Source organism: Phaenicophaeus curvirostris, chromosome 38, assembly GCF_032191515.1.
Source record: "Phaenicophaeus curvirostris isolate KB17595 chromosome 38, BPBGC_Pcur_1.0, whole genome shotgun sequence".
Classification (NCBI taxonomy): domain Eukaryota; kingdom Metazoa; phylum Chordata; class Aves; order Cuculiformes; family Cuculidae; genus Phaenicophaeus; species Phaenicophaeus curvirostris.
Window position 1 is genome coordinate 156,769 of NC_091429.1, and position 22,724 is coordinate 179,492.

At 60.6% G+C, this 22,724-nt stretch overlaps 3 protein-coding genes across 4 annotated transcripts in view; 2 read left to right on the plus strand and 1 right to left on the minus strand.

Annotated features, from left to right (window-relative positions):
• CACNB3 (calcium voltage-gated channel auxiliary subunit beta 3) overlaps nt 1–22,724 on the minus strand; it is a 127,407-nt gene that overhangs the window by 7,562 nt on the left and 97,121 nt on the right. The gene's annotated exons all lie outside the window — the stretch shown is intronic.
• ADCY6 (adenylate cyclase 6) lies at nt 1,065–11,783 on the plus strand. 2 transcript variants are annotated; one of them, XM_069879534.1, is made up of 22 exons: nt 1,065–1,210; nt 2,022–2,847; nt 4,213–4,362; nt 4,464–4,585; nt 4,690–4,801; nt 4,879–5,006; nt 5,222–5,380; nt 5,478–5,619; nt 5,711–5,839; nt 6,372–6,397; nt 6,497–6,644; nt 7,049–7,146; nt 7,230–7,317; nt 7,395–7,511; nt 7,584–7,742; nt 8,238–8,413; nt 8,499–8,528; nt 8,934–9,063; nt 9,423–9,686; nt 10,192–10,396; nt 10,503–10,627; nt 10,714–11,783. In XM_069879534.1, exons 2-22 carry the CDS (start codon nt 2,023–2,025, stop codon nt 10,840–10,842), a joined length of 3,462 nt encoding a protein of 1,153 aa, XP_069735635.1. In that variant the 5' UTR covers nt 1,065–1,210; nt 2,022; the 3' UTR covers nt 10,843–11,783. The 2 variants fall into 2 exon arrangements, with proteins under 2 accessions (XP_069735635.1, XP_069735636.1); XM_069879535.1 differs by lacking the exon at nt 1,065–1,210 and adding an exon at nt 1,613–1,635.
• Nucleotides 12,684–22,109, plus strand: CCNT1 (cyclin T1). Its single transcript, XM_069879394.1, has 9 exons — nt 12,684–12,901; nt 13,973–14,054; nt 14,356–14,484; nt 15,297–15,357; nt 16,701–16,763; nt 17,516–17,561; nt 19,620–19,783; nt 20,114–20,184; nt 20,556–22,109. The coding sequence occupies exons 1-9, from the start codon at nt 12,738–12,740 to the stop codon at nt 21,972–21,974; spliced, it is 2,199 nt and encodes a 732-aa protein (XP_069735495.1). The 5' UTR covers nt 12,684–12,737; the 3' UTR covers nt 21,975–22,109.

A 22,724-nucleotide genomic window follows, 5' to 3' on the forward strand; every position in this document is an offset into this window, starting at 1 on the left:
ATTAATGATTAACTGCGCTCCCCGGGGCCCCGCGCTGCTGCGGGGGGGGGGGGGGGGGGGGGGGGCAGGGCCTGAGCCTCGCTCACGCGGGGGGGGAGCACCTGCAAGGAGGGGGTGTCTAAGGGAGGAGGGGGTGTCCAAGGAGGGAGCGTCCAAAGGGGGGGTGGGTGTGTGTGCCAGAGGTTCGGGGGGGATGCAAGGTGTTGGAGGGTGCAAAGGGGGGGGGCATGACAGGAGGTGGGGGGCTCAAGGAGGGCCTGCAAGGGGTGAGGGGTCACGCAAGAGGTTTTGGGGTGTAAGGGGTTGGGGGTTGCAAAGGGAGGGTGTGCAAGGAGGGGAGCCAAGCAAGAGGTGGATGGAAGCGTGCAAGCGTGTGTGTCTATGTGAGTCTGCAGGGGAGGGGGGTGTGCAAGGTGGGGCGTGTGAGGGTGGGGGGAGTGCAAGGGGGGGGGGTGTATGTGGGCAAAACAAGCACGTATGTGTGCCTGGATGCGTGTGTGTGTTTCATGTGTGCAAAACAGGTGTGTGTGTGCGGGGGGGTGTTTGTGAGGATGCCCACGCGTGCACAAGGGGGTGTGTGCGGGGGTGTGTGTGTGCAAGCGCTGGGCCTGCTTCAGGGCCGTGTAGGTGTGTGTCAGTGTGTGTGTGCACACGCAAAGGGACGTGTGAGTGTGCAAGGGGGCACCGGGGGGGTGCGTGCACAGACGGGTGTGCAAGGGTCACACTCCCACGGAAGGGTCCCCGTGCAGACCGGGGGGTGCCCGGTAGGGGGGTGCCCGTTGTCCCCGCCATGTCGGTGCGTGTGTCCGTGTGTCCGGGTGCGTGTGCGCAGCCCCCGGGGATCCCGGCTCGCCCGCCCCCCGCTCCGCCCGCGCCTCGCCCGCCGCTCCTACCGGGCAGCACCGGCCGTACCGGGCCCTACGGAGCCCGACCGAGCGGTACGGACCGGACCGAGCCCTGCCGGGCAGCACCGGCCGTACCGGGCGCCGCCGCTGCGCCTTTAAGGCCGCCGGCCGGGAGCGCCCGGGAGCGGATCCGGGCGGGGGGAGGGTGTGGAGGGGCGGGCACCGGCCGGGGCTGCGGCCGCCACCGGGACCGGAGCCGCCGCCGCCGCCGCCACCGGGGACCCGGCCGGGATGGGGCGGCGGGGGCGCAGCGCGGCCGCCGCGTAGGAACGGGCGGCGGGGCCGGAGCCCCCGAGGAGGCGGAGGTGAGCGGGGCCGGGCCGGGGGGACCGGGATCGGACGGCGGGGACGGGGGACGGGGGGGGGGGCGGGTATCGGGCGTACCGGGACCGGGCGCTGCGGGTGGGGGACACCGGGACCGGGAAGCAGCGGGAGAGCGGGGACCCCGGGGCCGGGGGTAACCGTGGCGCTGCGCGGGGTTCCAGGGCGGCGGCACCGCGCTGGGCCCCGGGGCGCGGTGCTCGGAGCAGCGAGGCGGCGGTTACCGGGGCCCGGCCGGCTCCCCACCGCCGCTCGCCCCGGGGCTGGGACCGGTTGCCACGTCCCCTCTGGTTCCCCGGTGCCCGGTGCTGCCCCTTGGCCGCCGTTCAAGATAAACAGAGCCGGGACGGTGCCAGCTCTGCCGCAGGTCACTGCGCCGGCACCGGGGAACGGGCCCGGGGCAGCCTCGGTAGGGCAGGCACCGGCACCGGGCACCGGCACCGGGGAGGATGGGCTCTGGGTGGCCTCTGTGGGGCGAAGCACCGGGTACCGGCACTCGGTACCGGCACTGGGACCAGGGTTGGGCTTGTGGTGGCCTCGGTAGGGACAAGCGCTGGGGCGCTGGGCTCCGGGACTGGGGACAGACACTGGGGCACTGGGACCAAGCATGGGCACTAGGCACTGGGACGCTGGGACTGTGCACTGGCAGATGGGGCACCAGTACTGGGCGTGAGCACTGGGGCACTGGGCACCAGGACTGGGACTGGGCGCTGGCCATTCCCACGGTGGCCGAAGCGCAGCCAGGGGTCTGTGGGGGGTCGGTCCCTGGCGCTGATGCCGTTCCGGCGCCCGCAGCATGTCGTGGTTCAGCGGCATCCTGGTGCCCAAGGTGGACGAGCGCAAGACGGCATGGGGCGAACGCAACGGCAAGAAGGGCGCCCGCGCTGCGCTCTGCGGCCCCCGCTACATGAGCTGCCTGCAGGACCCTGAGATGGAGCGGGGTGCCGGGCCCCCCCGGGGGCTGCGCTGGACCTGGCAGGAGGACCACTACGGCAAGAAGGGCACCGTGGGCGACCCGGCGCTCAAACCCGTAGATTTGGGTTTGGAGGAGAACGAAGCCAAGGGCCCCAAGGGCGCCAGAGCCAGCGAGCGGCCAGCGGCTGCTGAGTGCTGGCAACGCCTGCTCCAGGTTTTCCGCTCCAAACGCTTCCAGTCGCCCAAACTGGAGCGGCTTTACCAGCGCTACTTCTTCCAGATGAACCAGAGCAGCTTGACGGTCTTGATGGGAGTACTGGTGTTGGTGTGTGCCGTGATGCTGCTCTTCCACTGCTTGCCTGGCAAGCCACACGTGCCGGCTACCATCGCCTTAGCGGTGGCCACCGGTCTTTTCTTGCTCTTGATGGTGCTGTGCAGCTGCAGCGCCTTCCCGCACGACTCCATGTGGGTGGTGAGCTACGTGGTGCTGGGGCTGTTGGCTGGCGTGCAGGTGCTGGGCACGGTGGCCGTGGCGCCGCGCAGCGCGGCCGAGGGCGTTTGGTGGAGCGTCTTCTTCATCTACATCACCTACACGCTGCTGCCCGTGCGGATGCGGGCGGCCGTGCTGGCCGGGGGGCTCCTCTCCGTCCTGCACCTCGTGATCGCCTGGCATCGCAACGCCGATGACCCCTTCCTCTGGAAGCAGGTAGGGCTGGTGGGGACGGAGGACACCCCCCAACAGAAGGTGGGGGGCACCAAATCCCTGCCGGCTGCACCCTGGGTCCCGCTAAGATTGGGAATTTTGGTGCGGGATGGAAGGTTCTGGATACGGGAGGGGCCCCTCGGCTGTCAGCACTGAGGAGAGGGGGGTCCCATGGCTGGGGTCCCATGGGTGCTGCTGGCAGTGTGACCAGCGGTCACCCTGCGGGTTGTGGGGGCCCCTCGTCCCGGCAGGGCTGCACACAGACCCTCCATTGTGGGCTGTGCTGGCAGGATTTGGGGGGGGGGGGGGCACCCACAAAGCCCCCGTTGTGGGGCTGGCGGAAACCCCGCTGGGGGGGACACAGGGGGAGGACCCCAGGGTGGGGGTGAGCTGCCATGCAGGGGGGGCAGCTGGGACCCTGGTGGGGTCCCCTGTCCTGTGCCCCCTTCTCCACCCTGGGGTGGTGGTGGGTGCTCGTAGCGCGGTGCTCGCAGTGGGACTGGGGCTCCCCTCAGGGCTGCGTGTGTGTCCCTAAGCTCCCTAAGTGGAGGTGATGGGGCCGTGACCCCCAGCCGTGGGGTGCAATGGGGACAGTGCGGGGGTGCGAGGCCCTTGTTCCCCGCCTGCCCGGGCGTTATAAATAACCCTAGCCCTGATCCCGGGGGACAGGGGAAACCGCAGCGATCCCGCTGCAGCCACGGCCGCTTCCCGGCCCTCCCCCAGCTTCCTCCCCTTCCCCAGGGCCTGGCTGGGTCCCCATGGCCCCCCCGACCCACGTTCCCGTGCCCCCCAACCCCCATCCCCATGTGCCCCCTGACCTGCGTCCCTGTGTCCCCTTGGGTCCCCATGTGCCCCCCACCCTGGGTCCCTTCATCGCTGGGTTCCCACTCTCTCACCCCCCCACCCTTGTAGGTCTCCTGTGACCCCCTTTCCCCATGTCCCCAGGTCCCCTGTGACCCCCCTCCATGTCCCCACATCCCCTGTGCTCCCCCTTTCCCTGTGCCCCCTACCCTTTCCCTGTGTCCCCATGTCCCCTATGCCCCTCCCAGGTCCCTGCATCCCCCTGCTTTCCTGCAGCCTCAGGTGCCACCTGTCCTGGGTCTCCAGGTCCCCCGTGTCCCTGCTGCCCCCCCTGCTCTGGTTCCCCACGTCCCTGTGTGTCTTCCCCCCTTTGTCCGCTGTGTCCCCGTGTCTCTGCATCTCCATCTCCACCTCTTCTTGCCCCGCAGCCCCCCTTGCACCCCCCTGATACCAGCGCTGGCGTTTTGGGGGGCCGAGACGTGGAGGGCAGAGCTGACCAGGTCTCACCATAGGGCTGGTGGTCCCTGGGTGGCTCCACTGAGCCCTCATCCCATCCAACTCCCCCAGCTCCTCGCCAATGCCCTCATCTTCCTCTGCACCAATGTGGTGGGGGTCTGCACCCACTACCCGGCCGAGGTGTCGCAGCGCCAAGCCTTCCAGGAGACGCGTGGGTACATCCAGGCGCGCCTGCACCTCCAGCACGAGAACCGCCAGCAGGTGAGCTTGGGGGGATCCGTGGCAAGCTAGGGGATCCCTGCCAAGCTGGGGGGTCCATCGGAGCCCTGACACCCCCACTAACGATGGGTTCTGTGGGGCAGGAGCGCCTGCTGCTCTCAGTGCTGCCCCAACACGTGGCCATGGAGATGAAGGAGGACATCAACACCAAGAAGGAGGACATGATGTTCCACAAGATCTACATCCAGAAGCACGACAACGTCAGGTATTGTGGGGAGAGAGGAGGTTTGCGGGGGACTGGCAGCAGGTGAGGGAGGCTTCTACGGCTGGGGGTGGTCCCTTGCCACGCCATGCTCTTCTTCCCGGCAGCATCCTCTTCGCCGACATCGAGGGCTTCACCAGCCTGGCCTCGCAGTGCACAGCCCAGGAGCTGGTGATGACACTCAACGAGCTCTTCGCTCGCTTTGACAAGCTGGCGGCAGTGAGTGATGGGGCTGGGGGGCCTGGAAGGGGGTCCTAGAGCCCCCCTTGACCTGCCTGTGTCCCCCGATTCTCCAGGAGAACCACTGCCTGCGCATCAAGATCCTGGGCGACTGCTACTATTGTGTGTCAGGGCTGCCGGAGGCACGTGGGGACCACGCACACTGCTGCGTCGAGATGGGGGTGGACATGATCGAGGCCATCTCGTGAGTGGGGCAGAGCGTGGTGGGCGCGCACAGCCCCAGGGCTGGCACGTGGCACGTTCCTGGTGCCACAGCGGCTTGGGTGGCTGTGCCCATCCCTGGTGCTGGCACATCCCTGGTGCCACCACAGCTCCTGGTGCTGTGTCCGTCCCTGGTTCTCGTTGGCCTGGTCCCGGTGCTGCGTTGCCCGTTGCTGATGGTGCCGGTGCCGCCCACAGGCTGGTACGCGAGGTGACGGGAGTGAATGTCAACATGCGCGTGGGCATCCACAGCGGGCGCGTGCACTGTGGCGTCCTGGGGCTGCGCAAGTGGCAGTTTGACGTCTGGTCCAACGATGTCACCCTCGCCAACCACATGGAAGCGGGCGGCAAAGCCGGGTGAGCTGGGAATTGGGGCAGGGACACCGAGATGGGGACCGGGAGGAGGTGGGCACCGGGCAGGGATGTTCAGCGCCTTCTTCGCCCCCATTGCCAGGCGCATCCACATCACCTGGGCAACGCTGCAGTACTTGAACGGGGACTACGAGGTGGAACCGGGGCACGGGGGCGAACGCAATGCCTACCTCAAGGAGCACAACATCGAGACCTTCCTCATCGTTGGCTGCAGCCAGAAGCGCGTGAGTCAAAGGGGTGGCGTTTTAGGGTGGGGATGGGACACACAGAGGGGACCCCAAAGCTGAGCATCTTACGGCTGCGTTCACCCTGTAGAAGGAGGAGAAAGCCATCCTGGCCAAGCTGCAGCGGGCACGAGCCAACTCCACTGAGGGTTTAGTGCCACGCTGGGTCCCCGAGCGCTCCTTCTCCCGCACCAAGGACTCCAAGGCTTTCCGGCAGATGGTGAGTGGCTTTGGGGGAGGCACCGGGCACTGGCGGGGGGTCCACCGTGGTGATGTCAGCCGCTCAACACCTTTCTGGGGCTGCTGTTGGGCTTCCACAGCCCTCACTGGCTTCCTCCTGCCTGCCACAGCCTCAGGGAGCTTCTGGGATCTCCCTGTCCTCAGCAGCCCTTGGGGACCCCCAGATGTCCCCTCCATCCTCACCATCCCTTGTCCCCTCACCCCCGGCGTATCCGCCATCCTCAGCAGCCCGCGGGGATGTCCCCTGTCCTCCCTGACCCTGGGGACCCTTGAGGTCTCTCATCCTCACTGGTGCCATACGTCCCCCCTAGACCTTTCCTCCTCCCTTTGCAGACTCCTGGGGACCACCTCCATCCTTGACAGGCCTGAGGAATCTTTAGGGATCCCCCCCACCCCTTCCTGGTTACCCTTAGGACTCTGTCCCCCATCCTTGGTGACCCTGGGGGATGTCCTTATCATCTCTGGGGGTGCTGGTGTCCCCGACACCCCCCATCTCCCTCGTGTCTCCCCAGGGCATCGATGACTCCAGCAAGGACAAGTAAGTGTCCTCATGCCGGGGCACCCGGGGGGTTGTGACCAGCCCCTCCCTGGGGCAGAGACAGAGTTTGGGGGGGGCCTGACCCCCCTTTGTCCCCAGCCGTGGTGCCCAGGAGGCCCTCAACCCCGAGGATGAGGTGGATGAGTTCCTGAGCCGGGCCATTGATGCCCGCAGCATCGACCAGCTCCGCAAGGACCATGTCAAGAAGTTCCTGCTCACCTTCCAGACACCCGAGCTGGAGAAGAAGGTGGGAGTCCCTCTGTCCCACTCTGTCCTGGCCCTGGTGTCCCCTCCATCCCCTGAAGTCCTCTCTGTCCTGGTCCTGTCAGCACCCCCTCATCTCACCTGCATCCCCTGGGCTCCTTTCTGCTCCATCCCTCTTCATCCCTCACGGCTCTCTCTGTCCTAGTTTCAGGGTACCCTCCACCTGCCCCACCCCAGCTGTGGATCACCTCTGTCCCCTCTGATCTGTGAGATTCTCTCCACTCAACTGGCTTCACAATACTCTCTATTCTGGTCCCTCCATCCCATTCCATCCCTGGGGTCCCTTCCATCCCATCTCCTTCATCCCATCCCCTGGAGTCCCCCCTGTCCCCCTCCATCCCCCCAGTTCCCTCCGTCCCCCCACGTTACCCCTCTTTCGCCCCCCAGTACTCCAAGAAAGTGGACGACCGCTTTGGTGGCTACGTGGCCTGCACCCTCCTTGTCTTCTGCTTCATCTGCTGCCTCCAGATCGTGGTGTTCCCCCAGTGAGTGCCGCAGCCCTCCCAAACCCCAGCTCCCCCCCAGCCCCGAGCCTCCCTTGGCCCTCACAGCCCCCACCTCTCCTCAGCTCCTCGCTGATGCTCGGTGTCTTTGTCACCATCTTCATCCTCCTTGCCGCTATCCTCTTCATCTGCGCCATCTACTCCTGCGTCAACGTGAGTACGAAGTTGATGGGTGAGGGGCTCTGAAGGGGCTCAGCCACATGTGACGGGGTCTTTTCCCACCCCCCCAGCTCTTCCCCCCGGCCCTGCAGCAGCTCTCACGGACGATTGTCCAGTCCCGTGCCCACAGCACTGTCATCGGCGTCTTCTCCGTCCTCCTCGTCTTCATCGCTGCCTTCATCAACATGGTAGGGACGCAGGGTTGGGGGCTTTTTGGGGGGGAACTGGGGGCACCGCCTCAACCCTCTCATCTCCCCCAGTTCGCCTGCAGCCGTGTGGCCCTGCGAGACTGCGTTGCCCACGAGCTTAACGTCACCCCCGAGGCTGTGGGACCCTGCCAGCTCCGGGCCCTCAACTTCTCCTTGGGGACCCCCGCGGGTCCCTGTCACCTCGATGCACTGGCCTGTGACTTCCCTGAGGTAAGTGACTGCACAGCACCTACGGGTGTGGGGCTCCCGCGGCGGGATGGGGTCCTGTGTGGGTGCGACATGTGGCGCTGCGGGTGCCAGCTCCTCCTTGGGTGCTGGCTGGGGTTCCCGAAGGGGCCCCAAGGGTGCTGGAATGGGGGTCCCACAGATGCCGGGTGTTGGACCCTGTGGGGTCCCTGATGTGGGGTTCCTGAGTGTGCCAGCTGCTGGCATGGGGTCCCTGCAGGCACAGTGTCCCCAGGGGTGCTAGCACAGGGTCTCCAAGGGTGTAGGGTTCTGGCACAAAGTCCCCAAGGGGGCTGGGAGGGGGATCCCTAGGGATGCAAGGGGCCAGCATGGGGTCTCTGCAGGTGCAGTGTCTCCAGGGTTGCTGGCATAGGGTCCCCAAGGGTGCGGGGTGCTGGGAGGGGGTCCCCATGGGTTTCTGGTCCCCGTGAGTGTCTCCACAAGGTGCCGGTGCCTCCCATCAGTGTGTCCCCCCCGCAGTACTTCAGCTACAGCGTGGTGCTGAGCCTGCTGGCCTGCTCCGTCTTCCTGCACATCAGCAGCATCGGGAAGCTGCTGCTCATGGTGGCCATTGAGGCCACCTACCTGGTGCTGGTAGAAGGGCCCCACGCCGCCCTCTTCGACAATGCCGACCTGATGGTGGTGACCAATGCCCTGTGAGTGCCCCGTGCCCCTTCCTGGGGGTCCCCACGCTGGGAGCTGCGTTCCCACCCTGCTAACCCCTGGCTTCTCTCCCTGCAGGATCTCATTCAACGTCACCCAGGGTGAATGGTGAGTGGGGAACTGGGAGGAGGGGGCGGTGAGGGTGGGAGCAACAGGAGAGTGCCCTTGGGAGTCCCTGGGGTGTGGGTGAAGCTTTGGGGTCTGGGTGCAGGTTTAGGGGTCCCGTGGGTGGGTGCATCTTTGGGACCTGGGTGCATCTTTGGGAGTCCCTGGGGTGGATGAGTCTTTGAGGACTGGGTGCAGGTTTGGGGGGTCCCTGCAGTAGTTGCATCTTTGGCGACCCCTTAGTTGGGCACATCTTTGGGTTTTGGGTGCAGATTTGGGTTTTAGGCGCATCTTTGGGGATCCTTTGGGTGGGCACATTTTTGGGTTTAGGGTGCAGGTTTGGGGTCCCTGGGGTGGGCATGGATGGGTCTGTTCTCCCCCGGCTGATGCGGGCACGGGTGCCGGCAGCACGGCGGAGGGGAAGGTGGCTCTGCGGTACGTCACCCCCGTCATCCTGGCTGTCTTCGCGCTGGCACTTTACCTGCATGCGCAGCAAGTCGAGTCCACCGCCCGCCTCGACTTCCTCTGGAAGCTGCAGGTGGGGAGGGGCAGGGGCTGGGGATGAGGGATGTGGGGCTGGGAGCAAGGAATGAGGAGATGTGGGGCTGGAGATATGGGGCCAGGGATGAGGGTATGAGAGACATGTGGCTGGGGGTGAGGGACAAGGGGCTGAGGGGCAGGGGGCGAGGGATGAGGGATGAGTGGAGGAGGGATGAGGGGCTGGGGGCGAGGGATGACAGACGTGGGATGTGGGGACAAGGGATGAGGTGCCAGGGATGAGGGTTGCGGGATGCAGGGATGAGGGATAAGGGATGAGGAGCTGGGGGTGAGGGTTTGGGGGCGATTGACGTAGGGCTGGGGGTGATCCACCACCCCACATGGCCCCACGTGGCGCAGGCGACGGGTGAGAAGGAGGAGATGGAGGAGCTGCAGGCGTACAACCGCCGGCTGCTGCACAACATCCTGCCCAAGGACGTGGCGGCGCATTTCCTCGCGCGGGAGCGTCGCAACGATGAACTCTACTACCAGTCCTGCGAGTGCGTGGCCGTCATGTTCGCCTCCATCAGCAACTTCTCTGAGTTCTATGTTGAGCTGGAGGCCAACAACGAGGGCGTCGAGTGCCTGCGGCTGCTCAACGAGATCATTGCCGACTTCGATGAGGTGGGGTGCGATGGGATGCGTGGAGATGAATTGCTTGGGGCTGAGGTGCACGGGCTGGGGCGTAGGAGGTCCCAGAAAGTCCATGCATGCTGCTCCACAGCCTACACGGAGATGGGGTGCTGGAGAGGCCATGGGGAAGTGCATGTAGGGTGGACAGGCATGGGGGGCAGGAGCTGGGGTGCACGGGGTGCTGGAGAGGCCATGGAGCAGCGTGTGTGGGGTGCAGCAGGATGAGGTGCAGGAAGATAGGGGCGCAGGGGCTGCTGGAGAGGCCGTGGAGCAGCGTGCGTGAAGATGGGGTGCATGGATATGAAGTGCATGGGGCTGGGGTACAGGGGGGTTCTAGAGAGGCCATGGAGCCATGTGCATTGGGAGCACAGGGCATGGGCTGCAGGGCATCCTAGAAAGGCTGTGGGGTGCAGGGGGTCCTGGAAAGGCTGTGGAACCACATGTACGGGGTGCACGGGGATGGGGTGGGAGTGATGCTGCCTCCCGTGCCCCCTAGATCATCAGTGAGCAGAAGTACCGGCAGCTGGAGAAGATCAAGACGATCGGTAGCACCTACATGGCGGCGTCCGGGCTCAACGCGTCCACATACGACCGCGAGGGCCGGAGTCACATCGCGGCGCTTGCCGACTATGCCATGCACCTCATGGAGCAGATGAAGTACATCAATGAGCACTCCTTCAACAATTTCCAGATGAAGATTGGTGAGTGTCTCCCCCACACCCCACCTTTCTCCTATTTTCCCCCTTCCCCCCCCAAATCCAGCTCGGCGGGGGCCATGACCCTGTCCCCCCCGTGTCCGCCCCCCAGGTCTGAACATGGGGCCGGTGGTGGCCGGGGTGATCGGGGCACGCAAACCCCAGTATGACATTTGGGGTAACACCGTCAACGTCTCCAGCCGCATGGACAGCACTGGTGTCCCTGATCGCATCCAGGTCAGCTGGGCTAGGGGGTGGCGGGTAAAAAGCCCCCCTCAAAGACACCCCCCCTCACCCCAATATCTCTGTGTGTCCCCCCCCAGGTGACCACAGACTTGTACCAGGTGCTGGCAGCCAAGGGCTACGCGCTGGAGTGCAGGGGGGTGGTCAAGGTCAAGGGCAAAGGCGAGATGACCACCTATTTCCTCAATGCTGGCCCTGCAGGCAGTTAGGGGGGGGCCCTATGGAGCCCCCTCCCTTGCCCCCCCAGCCCCCTAAACCCCCTTACCCCCCTCTTCAGCCAGCCCTGGCATCAGGCAAAAAAGGAAAACACAACCCAATCCCTGGATTTCACACAAAAAAGGGAAGAATGGGCAGAAGGGAGGGGGGGTTAGGGGGTACCCTCCCCCCAAGGTGTGGGTTGGGGGGAGTTGTGTCCCCCAGGGTGGTGTGGTTTGGGGATGCCCCCCCCACCCCCCAAGGACAGGGAGGTTTGAGGGTGCCCCCCTTGAGGGCAACGTGGGTTGGGGGTTTGAGGGTGGCCTCCCCCTCCAAAACCACACTGCCCCCAGCCCCCCCCCTTTGCCAAAATCCCCCATGTGCCAAAGAGGGGAGATAGGGGCCCCCCTACCTTGGGAAGAGGTGGGGGTCTCCCTGTCCTCCCACTCCAAGAAAGGGATTTTTGGGGGGGAGGGGCTTTCTCCTGAGCCCCCTGTCTGGCGAAGGGGTTGGGGGTCTCCTTCCCCCCCCCCCTCAGGGAAGGAGGGGGGGTCAGAGGTCTCCCAGCTTCCCCCCCACTCCAAGGAAGGGGTTGGAGGGTGGTCTGCCCCCCCCCTTGACCTGGGGAAGGAGTTGGGGGTCTCTCAACCGCCCCCCCCCGTGTGCCAAACTGAAGTGCCACCGGCCCGGGGGCGTGGTGGGGGCACAGGCCCAGCATCTCAGCACCTCCCCCCCCACCCCTTCCCCAGCACCGGGAGGGGGGGCAGCTTCCCCCCCTTTTAAATGCAAAAAAAATAATGAAGTGACTTTTTTTTTTTTTCTTTTTCTTTTCTTTTACTTTTGAAGCAGTTTTGGGGCGGGGGGGGGACACACACACTCAGCCCTGTGCCCCCCCTCCCCCTGCGCAGACTGAGGTACCGTGTCCGTGTGTACAGATAAATTATATATAAACTCACTTTGGATACGAGATGGGGTCTGGCCTGTGGGGGGGGGAATCTTGGGGGGGGAGGGACAGGAACTTGTGAGGGGGGCTGAGAGCCGTGGTGGGTGGGGGAAAACAAGGATTTGGGGGGGCTTAGAGCCCCGGGGGTGGAAACCAGGGAACTGGGGGGGAGGGGGAGCCAGGGAATTGGGGTTAAGAGCCTCCGGGGGAAACCAGGGATTTGGGGTGGGGGGGGAACCAGGGAACTGGGGGGGCTGAGAGTCTGGAAAGGGAGGGAAACCGCAGAACTGGGGGGGGCTGAGAGCCCCGCGAGGGGAAGCTGGGTAACCTGGGGATGCTGAGAGCCTGGTAAGGTGACTTGGGAGGTGATGGACACGGGATGGGGGTGGGGGGGCGCTGAGAACCTGGGGACACGCCCCCCCCCGCCCCCAACAACGCAGAGTCCAATGCGCGTTCGCACAGGCGGCCCTGACCCGGTGAGGCCAATGCGCACGCGCACCCGTGACCCCGCCCTGCTCCTCTGGCCCCGCCCCGCGGGGCGACCAGGGCGCACGCGTCTCTCCCGTCCCCGCCCCGACAAAAGCGCATGCGCATAGCGCCCCTGCTCCTAGCCCCGCCCCCCGCAGCGCCAATGCGCATGCGCATTTCTCTCACAGATTCCCGCCCCTCAGTCTTTTGGCCACGCCCCCTCCGGAAACGGGACCAATGCGCACGCGTATCTCTAGCACTGACCCCGCCCCTTTGCCTCTACGGGCGCGACCAGTGCGCATGCGCATATCTATCACTGACCCCCCCCCCCCGCCCCTCCACCCTTTTGGCCCCCCGCCCCAAACAGAGCCCAATGCGCATGCGCACCACTAGCCCCGCCCCCTCCCTGTGACGCCACCATGCGAGCGCGCCACCGTCCCCTGTGACGTCACCGCGCCCGTGGCGGCGGCTGCAGCGCGCGCGCGCGCGCGTTCCGCCATGGAGGCCTCGGCGGGCGGCGGGCCCGGCCGGCGCTGGTACTTTACCCGCGAGCAGTTGGACCGAAGCCCCTCCCGCCGGGCCGGGCTCGACCCGGATAAGGAGCTCTCGTACCGGCAGCAGGCGGCGAATCTACTGCAGGACATGGGGCAGCGCCTCAACGTGTATCCGGCCTCCGCCAGGCCGCGCGGCCTACACCGGGGCGGCGGGGAGAGCGGGAACGGAGAGAGAGCGGGGTTGAACGGGGGTGTGGGGAGAGACCAGGATTGAACTGGAGCCCAGAGAGACCGGAACGTGGGGGGAGAGCGGGGTGGGATCGGAGTTTGGGATCAGAGCGGGGTGTGGGGAGAGAGCGGGCTGGAACCGGAGAGACTGGGATTAAACAAGAGCGTGGGGAGAGACTGGGGTGTGCTGAGAGAGAGCGGATTGGAACCGGAGCTGGGAGAGACGGGAGCCGGGAGCGGGGAGAGGCCGGGGCGTGTGGAGAGGCATGGCTGGAACTGGAGTGTAGGGAGAGACCACAGCATGAGGAGAGACTGGGCTAGGAGTGCGGAGAGGCCGGGCTGGAACTGGATTGGGCGGAGAGACCAGAGTGTGGGGAGAGACCGAGCTAGGAGCTGGGGGAGAAATCGGGCTGGAACTGGAGCTACAGGGGAGAGACCGGAGCAGAAAGAGAGAACGGGATGGAGCCAGAGTGTGGAAAGAGACCAGGCTGGAACCGGAGGGTGGGGAGACTGGGATTGAGTCAGAGCATAGGGAGAGATTGGGCTGGAACCAGAACGTGGGGAGAGCTGAATTCATTTTGGGAGCTAGGAGAACCACCCTGGGAGAACTGAGCCTGGCCTGGGAGCAGGGAAAGAGAACGGGCTGGAACTGGATCACGGGGAGAACCAGGCTGGGAAGCTGGGAGAGTGAGATTGGAATGTGGGGAGAAGCGGGACTGGCAGGAGCTGAGTGTGTTTTCAGAGAGCCCTATCTAGGAGTGGGGAGAGCCCTATTCATCCCAGCTGCAGGGAAAGTGAGGTCCATCCCGGGAGCAGGGAGAGCTGAGAGTTTTAGGAGCTGGGAGAGTTCGGCCCAGGAGTAGGGAGAGCCAGATCCAGGAGTGGGAAGAGCCAAGTGTGTTTTGGGTGCTGGGAGAGCTCGGCCCAGGAGCGAGAAGAGCCAGTGGGATGTCTGGAGCTGAGGGTGCTGCTCAGGGATGGCCCTGTGCATTTCCTTAACCGCCCCACCAGCTCCCAGCTCACCATCAACACGGCCATCGTGTACATGCACCGCTTCTATATGGTGCAGTCCTTCACCCAGTTCCACAGGAACGTAAGTGCACTGGGGCCTGGCTGCTGCCGGTCAGCCAGTGGGAGGGGGTGATGCGGTGGGGTGAGAAGGGAGGGGGCCTGGGAAAGGGAAGGGCTGTCACAGGAGACCCTTTCCCTCCTGGTGGCGTTTGGACTTGCGCTGACTTTGTTTACTCGAGGATATTTGTTTCGGATGTGAGAAGTAGCTGGATTTATTGGTTTCATCGAGGAATATTTGTTTCAGATGGAGAATTACCTGGATTTATTTGTTTTAATATTGAACTTAATCATTTTATTAAAACACCGTTATTTTTTCTCCACAGTCGGTGGTACCGGCGGCTCTGTTCCTGGCGGCCAAAGTGGAGGAGCAGCCTCGGAAGCTGGATTATGTCATCAAGGTAGCCCATGCCTGTCTCCATCCCCAGGAACCTCCTCTAGACACCAAGAGTGAGGTAAGTGTCGAGAGCAGAGGCACGAGGAATGGGAATGGCAGAAGCCTGCGGCATCCCGAATCATATGGCTACAGCAGCTCATGAAGTTGGGTTTGGCAGGACCTGCTCTGTAAGCGAGCGGCCGCGTCTCAGGATGGTCAGACCTTGCTTTCAACTGCTCTGATGCTGCCGGAAGCTTTTTGGCTTCTGTACAGCAGGAGGCTTCCCTCTCCTGCTCTTTGGTGGCCTCTTTTCCCTTCTGCTCTGCTGTGCTGCTGCAAACATGACTTGAGTGTGCTGTGTCTGTCTGAAACGCTGCTGAGGAGGGTGTAGATCTTGGCTGCTGTGATTGAGTAGCACCTGTGGCAGAGCCAGGAGCTGCTGCGCATGGCTTGGTTTGGTTCTGTCTGGGCACCTTTAACAGTGGGTCTGTTAAAAACGTTGCCCATTCCCCATCTCTTGAGACAGACCCTGTCTTACCTGGAACCAAGCAGCCAACCCTGCAAGGGGTAGCTCGATCCAGGAAAGCTTAATAAAAAGCGGATAATTCCTCTCTGGTAGCCGTCCCTGTGTGGTGCGAGGGACCAGGACTGAGAGGGCCACTGGATCCCGAAGGAATTACTCCCTCGTAGAGGCAGTGGCAGGGAGCAGGGCCACCCCAGCGCTCTGCTTTATCTTTCTGTGGCAGGGAATCCATGCCTGTTCCCCCAGCACAGAGCAGCAAGAAAGATTCCCCTTTGCTTTTTTTTGCCTCCCTGAGAAAAAGGGGATTTGAAATGTGCAGGCTTTATCTGGAGTGCCTCCTCGTAACTTGCCTGTCCTCTCAACCCCAGGCTTACCTGCAACAAGCCCAAGACCTGGTCATTCTAGAGAGCATAATACTGCAGACCCTGGGTAAGTTTTTCAAAGCGGCCGGGCTGCCACATGAATTCGAGACCCAGGAGTTGTTCCGCAGAGCGGAGAGCGTAACCACTCAGCCTTCTCCACAGCCGGAGGGCAGATGTACAGCTGGCCAGTGGGAAAGCAAGAGCCCAGGCAACAAATTCCGTTTTTCACACACCTGCTCCTTCCCTTTTCCTTCATAACATTGTTTTTTTGCAGGTGGAACTCACACTCAGAGAAATTAAAGCATAGAAGCGTAGTTTGTCTTCTTTTTTTCCCCCTCCCACAGCAGGTTTTGTTGTGTTTGGATGCTGATTGCTGGCCTCTGTTGCTCTCTTGAGCTCGGGAGTGGCTGGGAAGCAGTTTTCACTGCTAGATGTCTCACAAAACCTGGGCTGAAAGTTAAGATTTTGATCAGATAGCTGAATATGAGGGAAAAAAATGAATAGCAACAGCTTTGGGTTTCTTTATTTGAAAGTAGAAGCTGGAGCCAGCACTTGGGGCTATGGCCATTAGGTCTGATACCCTGTTCCTTTCTAAAATGTGTCTTTACTCCCTGTTTGTACTCACATGGGTTTAATTCCAGAGGCATCACAGTGGTAGGCAGTGTCTGGCTCTTGAATACACAGCAGCCCTTCATTTATTCCTGTCTTGGTGCTGCAAATGCCACAAATCCCTCACCTGCGAAACCCCAGGGGGCAGGAACACCCGTGGGTTGCACGCACTGGCCTGGCAAGCAGCTAAACTGGGATCTCAGCTCTGCCCCGACTCCCTTCTCCAGTTGCCTTTTTTAACATCTCAGTTCTTCCAGAATGTTCCTCATGGGAAGAACCAAATCTGTTGCACACATGGACTGACTGGAATCCTTTTTCCCTTTTAAAACGTAATGCCCAAACTGAATAGGAAACCGAAGTGAGGATGGTTCAATTGTCTTTAGCGCTGTAGGCTCCTTCAAAGGGAAAATGTCTGCTTCCTCTTAGCTTTTTGGGTGACACAAATTCCTTTGAGCAGATGCCATTGTCTTCTCCTTCCTCCCAGCTGCTGTAAGAGACTTTGTCCTGCTATTTTTAAAATCCTTAATAGTTGTTTTGTTTGCAGCAAGGTTCTACTGAGTGCAGAAGTCCTTTAGCTGCTTGGAGGTCTGGCAGCAGCAGTGTCCTTTGGGTTTTGTGACCAGAGAACCTGAGTCTTCTGGATACAGGAAAACAGGCTCCTTTATTCCTGCTGGCCTCTGAGCAGAAATCTGGGGCTGTAGGAGGGAAGGGAAGAAGGCCTTGTCCCCCAGGAGTAGGGAACGTGGGGTTTTGGGATGCATTGCTGCTTTCCTGATGTCCGTATGTCTTGTGTTCCTCCAGGTTTTGAGATCACCATCGATCATCCCCATACCCATGTGGTGAAGTGCACGCAGCTGGTGCGAGGTGAGCAGCACAGGCGGGCGCTTGCGGCTTCTCCTCCACATAGCGAGAAGAGCTGTGAAAATCGTGGAATGGGTTGGGTTGGAAGAGACCTTTAAGCCCAGACAGTTCCAACTGCCATGGGTGGGGATGCCTCCCACTACATCTGGGGCTCCCAAGCCCCATCCAACCTGGCCTTGAACCCCTCCAGGGATGGGCCAGCCACCACTGCTCTGGGCAACCTGGGCCAGGGCCTCCCCACACTCACAGGAGAACATTTCTCCCTAAGATCTCATCTCAATCTCCCTTCTTTCAGCTCAGAACCATTCCCCCTTGTCTTTTCCCTGTACTCCCTGATCAGGAACCCTTCCCCAGCTTTCCTGGAGCCCCTTTCTGTACTGAAGGCTGCTTTAAGGTCTCCCCGCAGCCTTCTGTCCTCCAGGCTGGACAACCCCAACTCTGTCAGCCTAGCCTGCACCCGTTCTAGTGCTCAGCCAAGAGCTGGCCTGCAGTCGCTCTCCTTAATAACCGTAACAAAGGTCCAAATAGAGGCAGTTTCAAATGCCTGATGCAAGTGTTGTGGCTCTGTCGAACCACACAGAGCTCATTACTTACAGTAATTCCTAAACCCCTTCTTGCTGTGGCGGGGTCGCACCGTGCTGGGTGTTTTGGGGGGCGGGGGCGGTGGCAAGATGCCTGTGGGTCTTGCACTCAAACATCACAATATTGGTTGGGATGCGCAGACTAACGTCCCACTTTCTCATTTTCTCTTCCAGCCAGCAAGGACTTGGCGCAAACTTCCTATTTCATGGCTACCAACAGGTTATTGTTTTACAATTGATTCATATTTGATGGAGGGTTTTATTTGGTGCTGCTAGTGACCCAGGGCGTTGGTTGGCCTTGTGGGTAACTGGGCAGCACTGGTTTGTTTCAGGGAGAGCAGGAACCCTTTCTCCTTTGAGCTGCTGGTCAGAACTAGCTTTAGAATTGGCCGTGGAAGCAAGGGAGATAAGATGCTCAGGAGCGTCACTGCTTGCATTTCTGGGCAGTTAGGTAGTTGGGAAAGTTTAAAAAAAATAAACTGAAACAAAAAGGGAGACTGGAAGTGAATAATTTTTAGTGGATTAGGGTCAGAGGGAGTTTTTCCATTGAACCAGGTGCTGTGCAAGTTGTCAGCCAGTTCAGTCCATACCCTGGAGAAGATGGATCTCGAGGATAAAGGAATAAGAAGGGGGATTGGGTGCAGGCACAAGGCATTCAAAAGGAAATGGTTGTTCAGGTTCTGTGACTGCATAGAGTCTTATAAGCTGAGCCTTGGAAAGGATAAAAGCTTTTTTTTTTTTTTTTTTTTCACCCTGAGGGGTTGCGGGTAGCTCTGTCTTGAGGTTTTCACCGATAGCTGGCCTTGTGTTGGGGCTTGTGATGCTGAAAACTGAGTTTTGTGGATTACGAGCTTTAGGCAAACTGTGGAGTTGACGTTTGGAACAGACCAAGTCATGGTAAATCTTGTGATGTTAAGAAAGAACTTGCAGAAGTGAAAGGAGGGGAGGAAAAGGTGGTTCATGCGCCAGCGCAGGGGAAGCTGTAGAGTCGGAGAATGCTTCCAATGCTTCCGAGCCCTGAACAGCCTCAGGCGAGTCTATTCTCCGTTCACAGCACCGTGTGGGTTCCTTGCGTAAATCAACATGAAGGGAAGGTGGTGGTGGTGGTAACATGTGTGGGTAAAGGCATCCTTGAAACGTGTTTTATCCCTGCAGCAATAACTGCAAACCCAAGGAATGACGAGATTAAGGTTGTAATTGAAAGAAATCCAGGTGGAAAGTACAAAACACAGCCAGGCAGCCTCAATTTTGCCTTAAAGTGATGCCATGGAGCGCCAAATGAAGGTGCTGAGGTGATAAACTGGGTTTATCAGGCATTGCTACAGATGTTTAACTTCTGCTTCCTTCTGGCATCATTCTGGGGCAGAGTTCAGGCTCTTTGTGCACCTGAATGTCGCTTCATACCTTGGCAGACCCCATAAGGGCTCCAAATTCCCCAGGTGTGTGTTCTCGATGTATGGATAAACACAGTACCCGTAAAACAGCTTCTGACTGTTTGGCTGTAGGTGCCTTTCCCTGTTCTCTCCGCTTTGCACTGATTGATGAAGGTTTAATAACTAGAGTGTGGTGCAGAAATGTGGTTTGTACCATCCTGTGGCTGCACAGAGACACTCAGAGCTCCACTTCCTCTTGGAAAGGGCTGATTCCTGAGCATGGCAGCGGGCAAATCCTGCGCTTGGCTTGCTGTTGTGGTTCTTGAGGCTTAGTGGACCTGGTGTTGCTGCGGGGAGGGAGCTGGATGCTTGCTTAGTCTATCAGATCTTTTCCGAGGGCTCCCAGCACTGACATCCGAGCTGTAACGTGGCAAATTAATTCACTAATTAAGGGGCTTGATAGGTATTCAGGCTCCCTTTCTGGCACTCCTGGGTCACATGGTGCTTTTCACAGCCAATGCTTTGCATAAAACTCATTTGGGAAAGCCCAGTCCCTTCTTAAAAGCCAAAGAGGGTCTGTTTGCTCCTTGAAGTTGAACTTGGAAGTGTCTTGAGTTCCCAGAGCCCATGGCGGCGATGCTGTGGCTTGTCAGGGAACAACACAGCAGCTTGCTTTCTCCCTTGGAGAAACCTTCGGCAGGAGCCACAGAGCCTTGAGCTGCTCAGTTCCCTGGGGAAGAGCAGGGAAGGAATAAGCACGTCGGCGGAGTTGGGATAGAGACACCTGTAACAGTAGGACTGTACTGGGAGAGGAATGGCAGGGACTTCCCCACCATGTGGTCTGAGTGCCGGTGTTGGGGCTCGGGAGTTGATGGCTTTCTGTTTCTCTCTCCCGCTGGTGTCAGCCTGCACCTGACCACCTTCAGCCTGCAGTACACCCCTCCCGTTGTGGCCTGCGTCTGTATCCACCTGGCTTGTAAGTGGTCCAACTGGGAGATCCCAGTCTCCACGGACGGGAAGCACTGGTGGGAATACGTTGATGGCACTGTAACTCTGGAGCTCTTAGATGGTAAGTTTTGGAGCGAGGATCTCCCTTCCCAAAGGGCTCTTCCATTATTTTGGCATCTCTCTTCCTGGGTCTGCCATTCCAATGCGGCCACTGGCCGGGCTCATGGACTCCAGGATTTTGGGTCTCGCCAAGGTTTCCAGGGCAGCAGAGATGGCAAAAGGCTCAGAGAGAGGAGTTGAAATGTGATCAGGGATACCAGCTCTCAGCATTTCCCCTCCTGGAGTAGCTCCATCTCCCCGGTAGCTCCATCCATCCATGCGCAGGGGGTTGCGCTGACACTGTCCCGTCCGCCTCTGACCCCTCTTGCCTGTGTTTGTGTCTCCTCTGCAGAACTGACTCATGAATTCCTGCAAATCCTCGAGAAAACTCCCAACCGGCTTAAACGCATCCGGAACTGGCGGGTAAGAACCTTGCTTTGGGCTGTGGGTGCTTGCGGGAGAACAGAGGCTGTGGTTTCATCCGTGTCTCTGGAATTACAGTGCAAGGCAGTATCCGAAGGGCTTGCGTAGTGGGGAACAGGAATGCTGCGCGTCTGCAAAATGTTTTGACACTCAGGTTCCTCTGTAGTGCATGAATGCTGTGGGGACCTTGGGTTGAAAGTGTTCTGGCAGCCCCGCTCCCACAGTTTGGATCTTTTCCCGCAAGGAGAGATGTGGGCAGAGCGGATTTGTCTTTAACTGAGTGCATGCGTATCATAGGAGGCGAGCTGTTTGCATCACCCCAGCTTCAGTGCGAGCCCAAAGGAAATGACCACTCGCTGCTTTTATTCCAGGCCTCTCAAGCAGCCAAGAAGTCTAAAGTTGACGACCATGGCGAAGACGAGAGCCTCTCGGAGCAGACGATCCTCAACATGATTTCCAGGAACAACAGCTCAGACATGAACATTGCTGGATTAATGAGCATGTCGACATCCTCGACTGCTGGAGCAGGGCCTTCTCTGCCGGCCGCAGCGGACTCTCCCAGTGAGCAGAGCGGTGCCGATGTGTCCCAGACTGACCACTGGCATCCTCCAGCCAAGCTGGACATCAGCCAGAGTCACAGGACTAACGAAAGCTCCTTGGCTGCCGAGCATCCATCACAGCAAGATGGTGCTGGCTATCAGAAACACCCCGGCAAGAACGCTCCGTCAGCCAAAGTCTCGCTTAAGGAATACCGGGCCAAGCACGCCGAGGAGCTGGCGGCGCAGAAGCGGCAGCTGGAGAACATGGAGGCCAACGTGCGCTCTCAGTACGCCTACGCCGCGCAGAACCTTCTGGTCCAGCAGCAGCGGGAGAGGGAAGTTCAACAGGACAGCAACCCCTCTCCCATCATCCTGAAAATCCCCATTGGGGGCCCCGAGAACCCTGAACGCCCTCCTGGGCCCGAAAAGGGTGACAAAGCATCAGCTCTGAAGCTGAGGCTCCCGGTGGCAGGTGGAGTTGGGGAAAACAGGCCGCTCCCCTCCAAGCAGGAGGAGATAAAAATGCGGATCAAGATGCCAACCGGTGCAGACAGGCACGGCTCCTCGGATGAGAGCAGTGCCAAGAACCGGGAGCACAAGGAGAAACACAAGGGCCATTCTTCCAACCACCACCACCACCACCATAACCACCATTCTCACAAACACTTGCACACCCAGCTCAGCGCTGGCCCCAGTGCTGTGCCTGGCAAGCGGCCAGGAGACTCTAAACACGGTGGCCCACCCGGCTCCCTGCCCCACAAGAGCTACGGACCCCTCGGCTCCTCATCCCGCAAGAGGCCCCTGCCTGAGGAGGCGGCAGCGGCGGCCCATGACCACCAACCTAAAGTCAGCAAAGCCTCCAAAGGCCCCGGTGTGCCGTTTCCGTACCCGCACCTCCCCGGAGCGGTCCATCTCCCGGGGCACGGCTCGGATACGAGCAATCTTCCTTTATCCCAAGCTAACAAAGCTCGGGGTACCCACAGCAAATCGGACAAGGGTCCCACGGGGGCCAACGGGCACAACGCCAGCCAGGCCAGTGACTACCAGGATACGGTCAATATGCTGCACTCTCTGTTGCACGCGCAGGGCATGCAACCCACCCAGCCCTCTGCCTTCGACTTCCACGCTTACGGCGAGCTCTTGAATCCCCGCGCTTCCACCAGCTCCAGAGTCGCTGCCAACACGGACAAACCCCGGCCCCCGCCCCTGCCCTCAGAACCGCCCCCTCCGCTCCCACCTCTCCCCAAGTAACAAAAACCCTTTTGACTACTGAGTTTATAGAGCCCGAGCCCGAAGCAGGGGCTGGGGAGGGCTTCGTTCCATCTCCACTGCCTCACGAAGAACTATTTTATTATATTATAACTTTTATTATTGATTATTTAGAGCACGGAGTTGTTGAAGCTGTGAAAGGATAAGAAACCCTTTCTCTGTTCCTTGCTCCCTCCTCCATTGCCTTCCAGTTCCCGGCTGGAATTGGAGCCTCCTCTGGTGAACACACATTGAGGAGGGGCTGGGGGCTATTTAAAAATATGTGGAAAAAAAGAATTTAAGGCGTTTTACAAATAATTTAAGCAGTAACTTATATCTTAGTGCTTTCTTCATTTTGATTTGGTGGGGGATCCTGTCGAGGAGCCAGCGGAGTAGTTCCTTTTGTGCTATTGGCAGTGGAAAGTGGATTGGGGAGGCTCTGCTTGAGCTGTTGGTGGCAAAAAGTGGATTGGGGAGTTTTAAGGGGCTGGAGGGTAGGAAAGGGGTGCAAGGAACTGCTCCCGGAGCGGAGGCTGCTTGGCCTGTGGGGTGAGGGAATTCCAGCTGCTGCAGCAGCTAGGCAATGGGAGCAGCTCCATGGGCTGCCACTCCTGTTTCCTTGCTCCCAAAGGAGCTCTGGTTTTGGGATCCAGTCTGCAGCTGTTCTACACCAGGGCTGCTCTGAAAAGTGGCCGCTGGGGGTGGTGGGAGAACCCTGGCAACATTGGGGTCAGAATTTAGGGTTCAGACTCC

What these genes read in the sequence shown, in the direction of transcription:
- ADCY6 (XM_069879534.1), top strand. Translation starts at nt 2,023, where the DNA reads ATGTCGTGGTTCAGCGGCATCCTGGTGCCCAAGGTGGACGAGCGCAAG. An exon ending in CACCCGAGCTGGAGAAGAAG is followed by an intron (nt 6,645 to 7,048) that starts GTGGGAGTCCCT and finishes TTCGCCCCCCAG; the next exon opens with TACTCCAAGAAAGTGGACGA. An exon ending in CAATTTCCAGATGAAGATTG is followed by an intron (nt 10,397 to 10,502) that starts GTGAGTGTCTCC and finishes TCCGCCCCCCAG; the next exon opens with GTCTGAACATGGGGCCGGTG.
- CCNT1 (XM_069879394.1), top strand. Translation starts at nt 12,738, where the DNA reads ATGGAGGCCTCGGCGGGCGGCGGGCCCGGCCGGCGCTGGTACTTTACC. An exon ending in TCACCCAGTTCCACAGGAAC is followed by an intron (nt 14,055 to 14,355) that starts GTAAGTGCACTG and finishes TTTTCTCCACAG; the next exon opens with TCGGTGGTACCGGCGGCTCT. An exon ending in TATTTCATGGCTACCAACAG is followed by an intron (nt 17,562 to 19,619) that starts GTTATTGTTTTA and finishes CGCTGGTGTCAG; the next exon opens with CCTGCACCTGACCACCTTCA.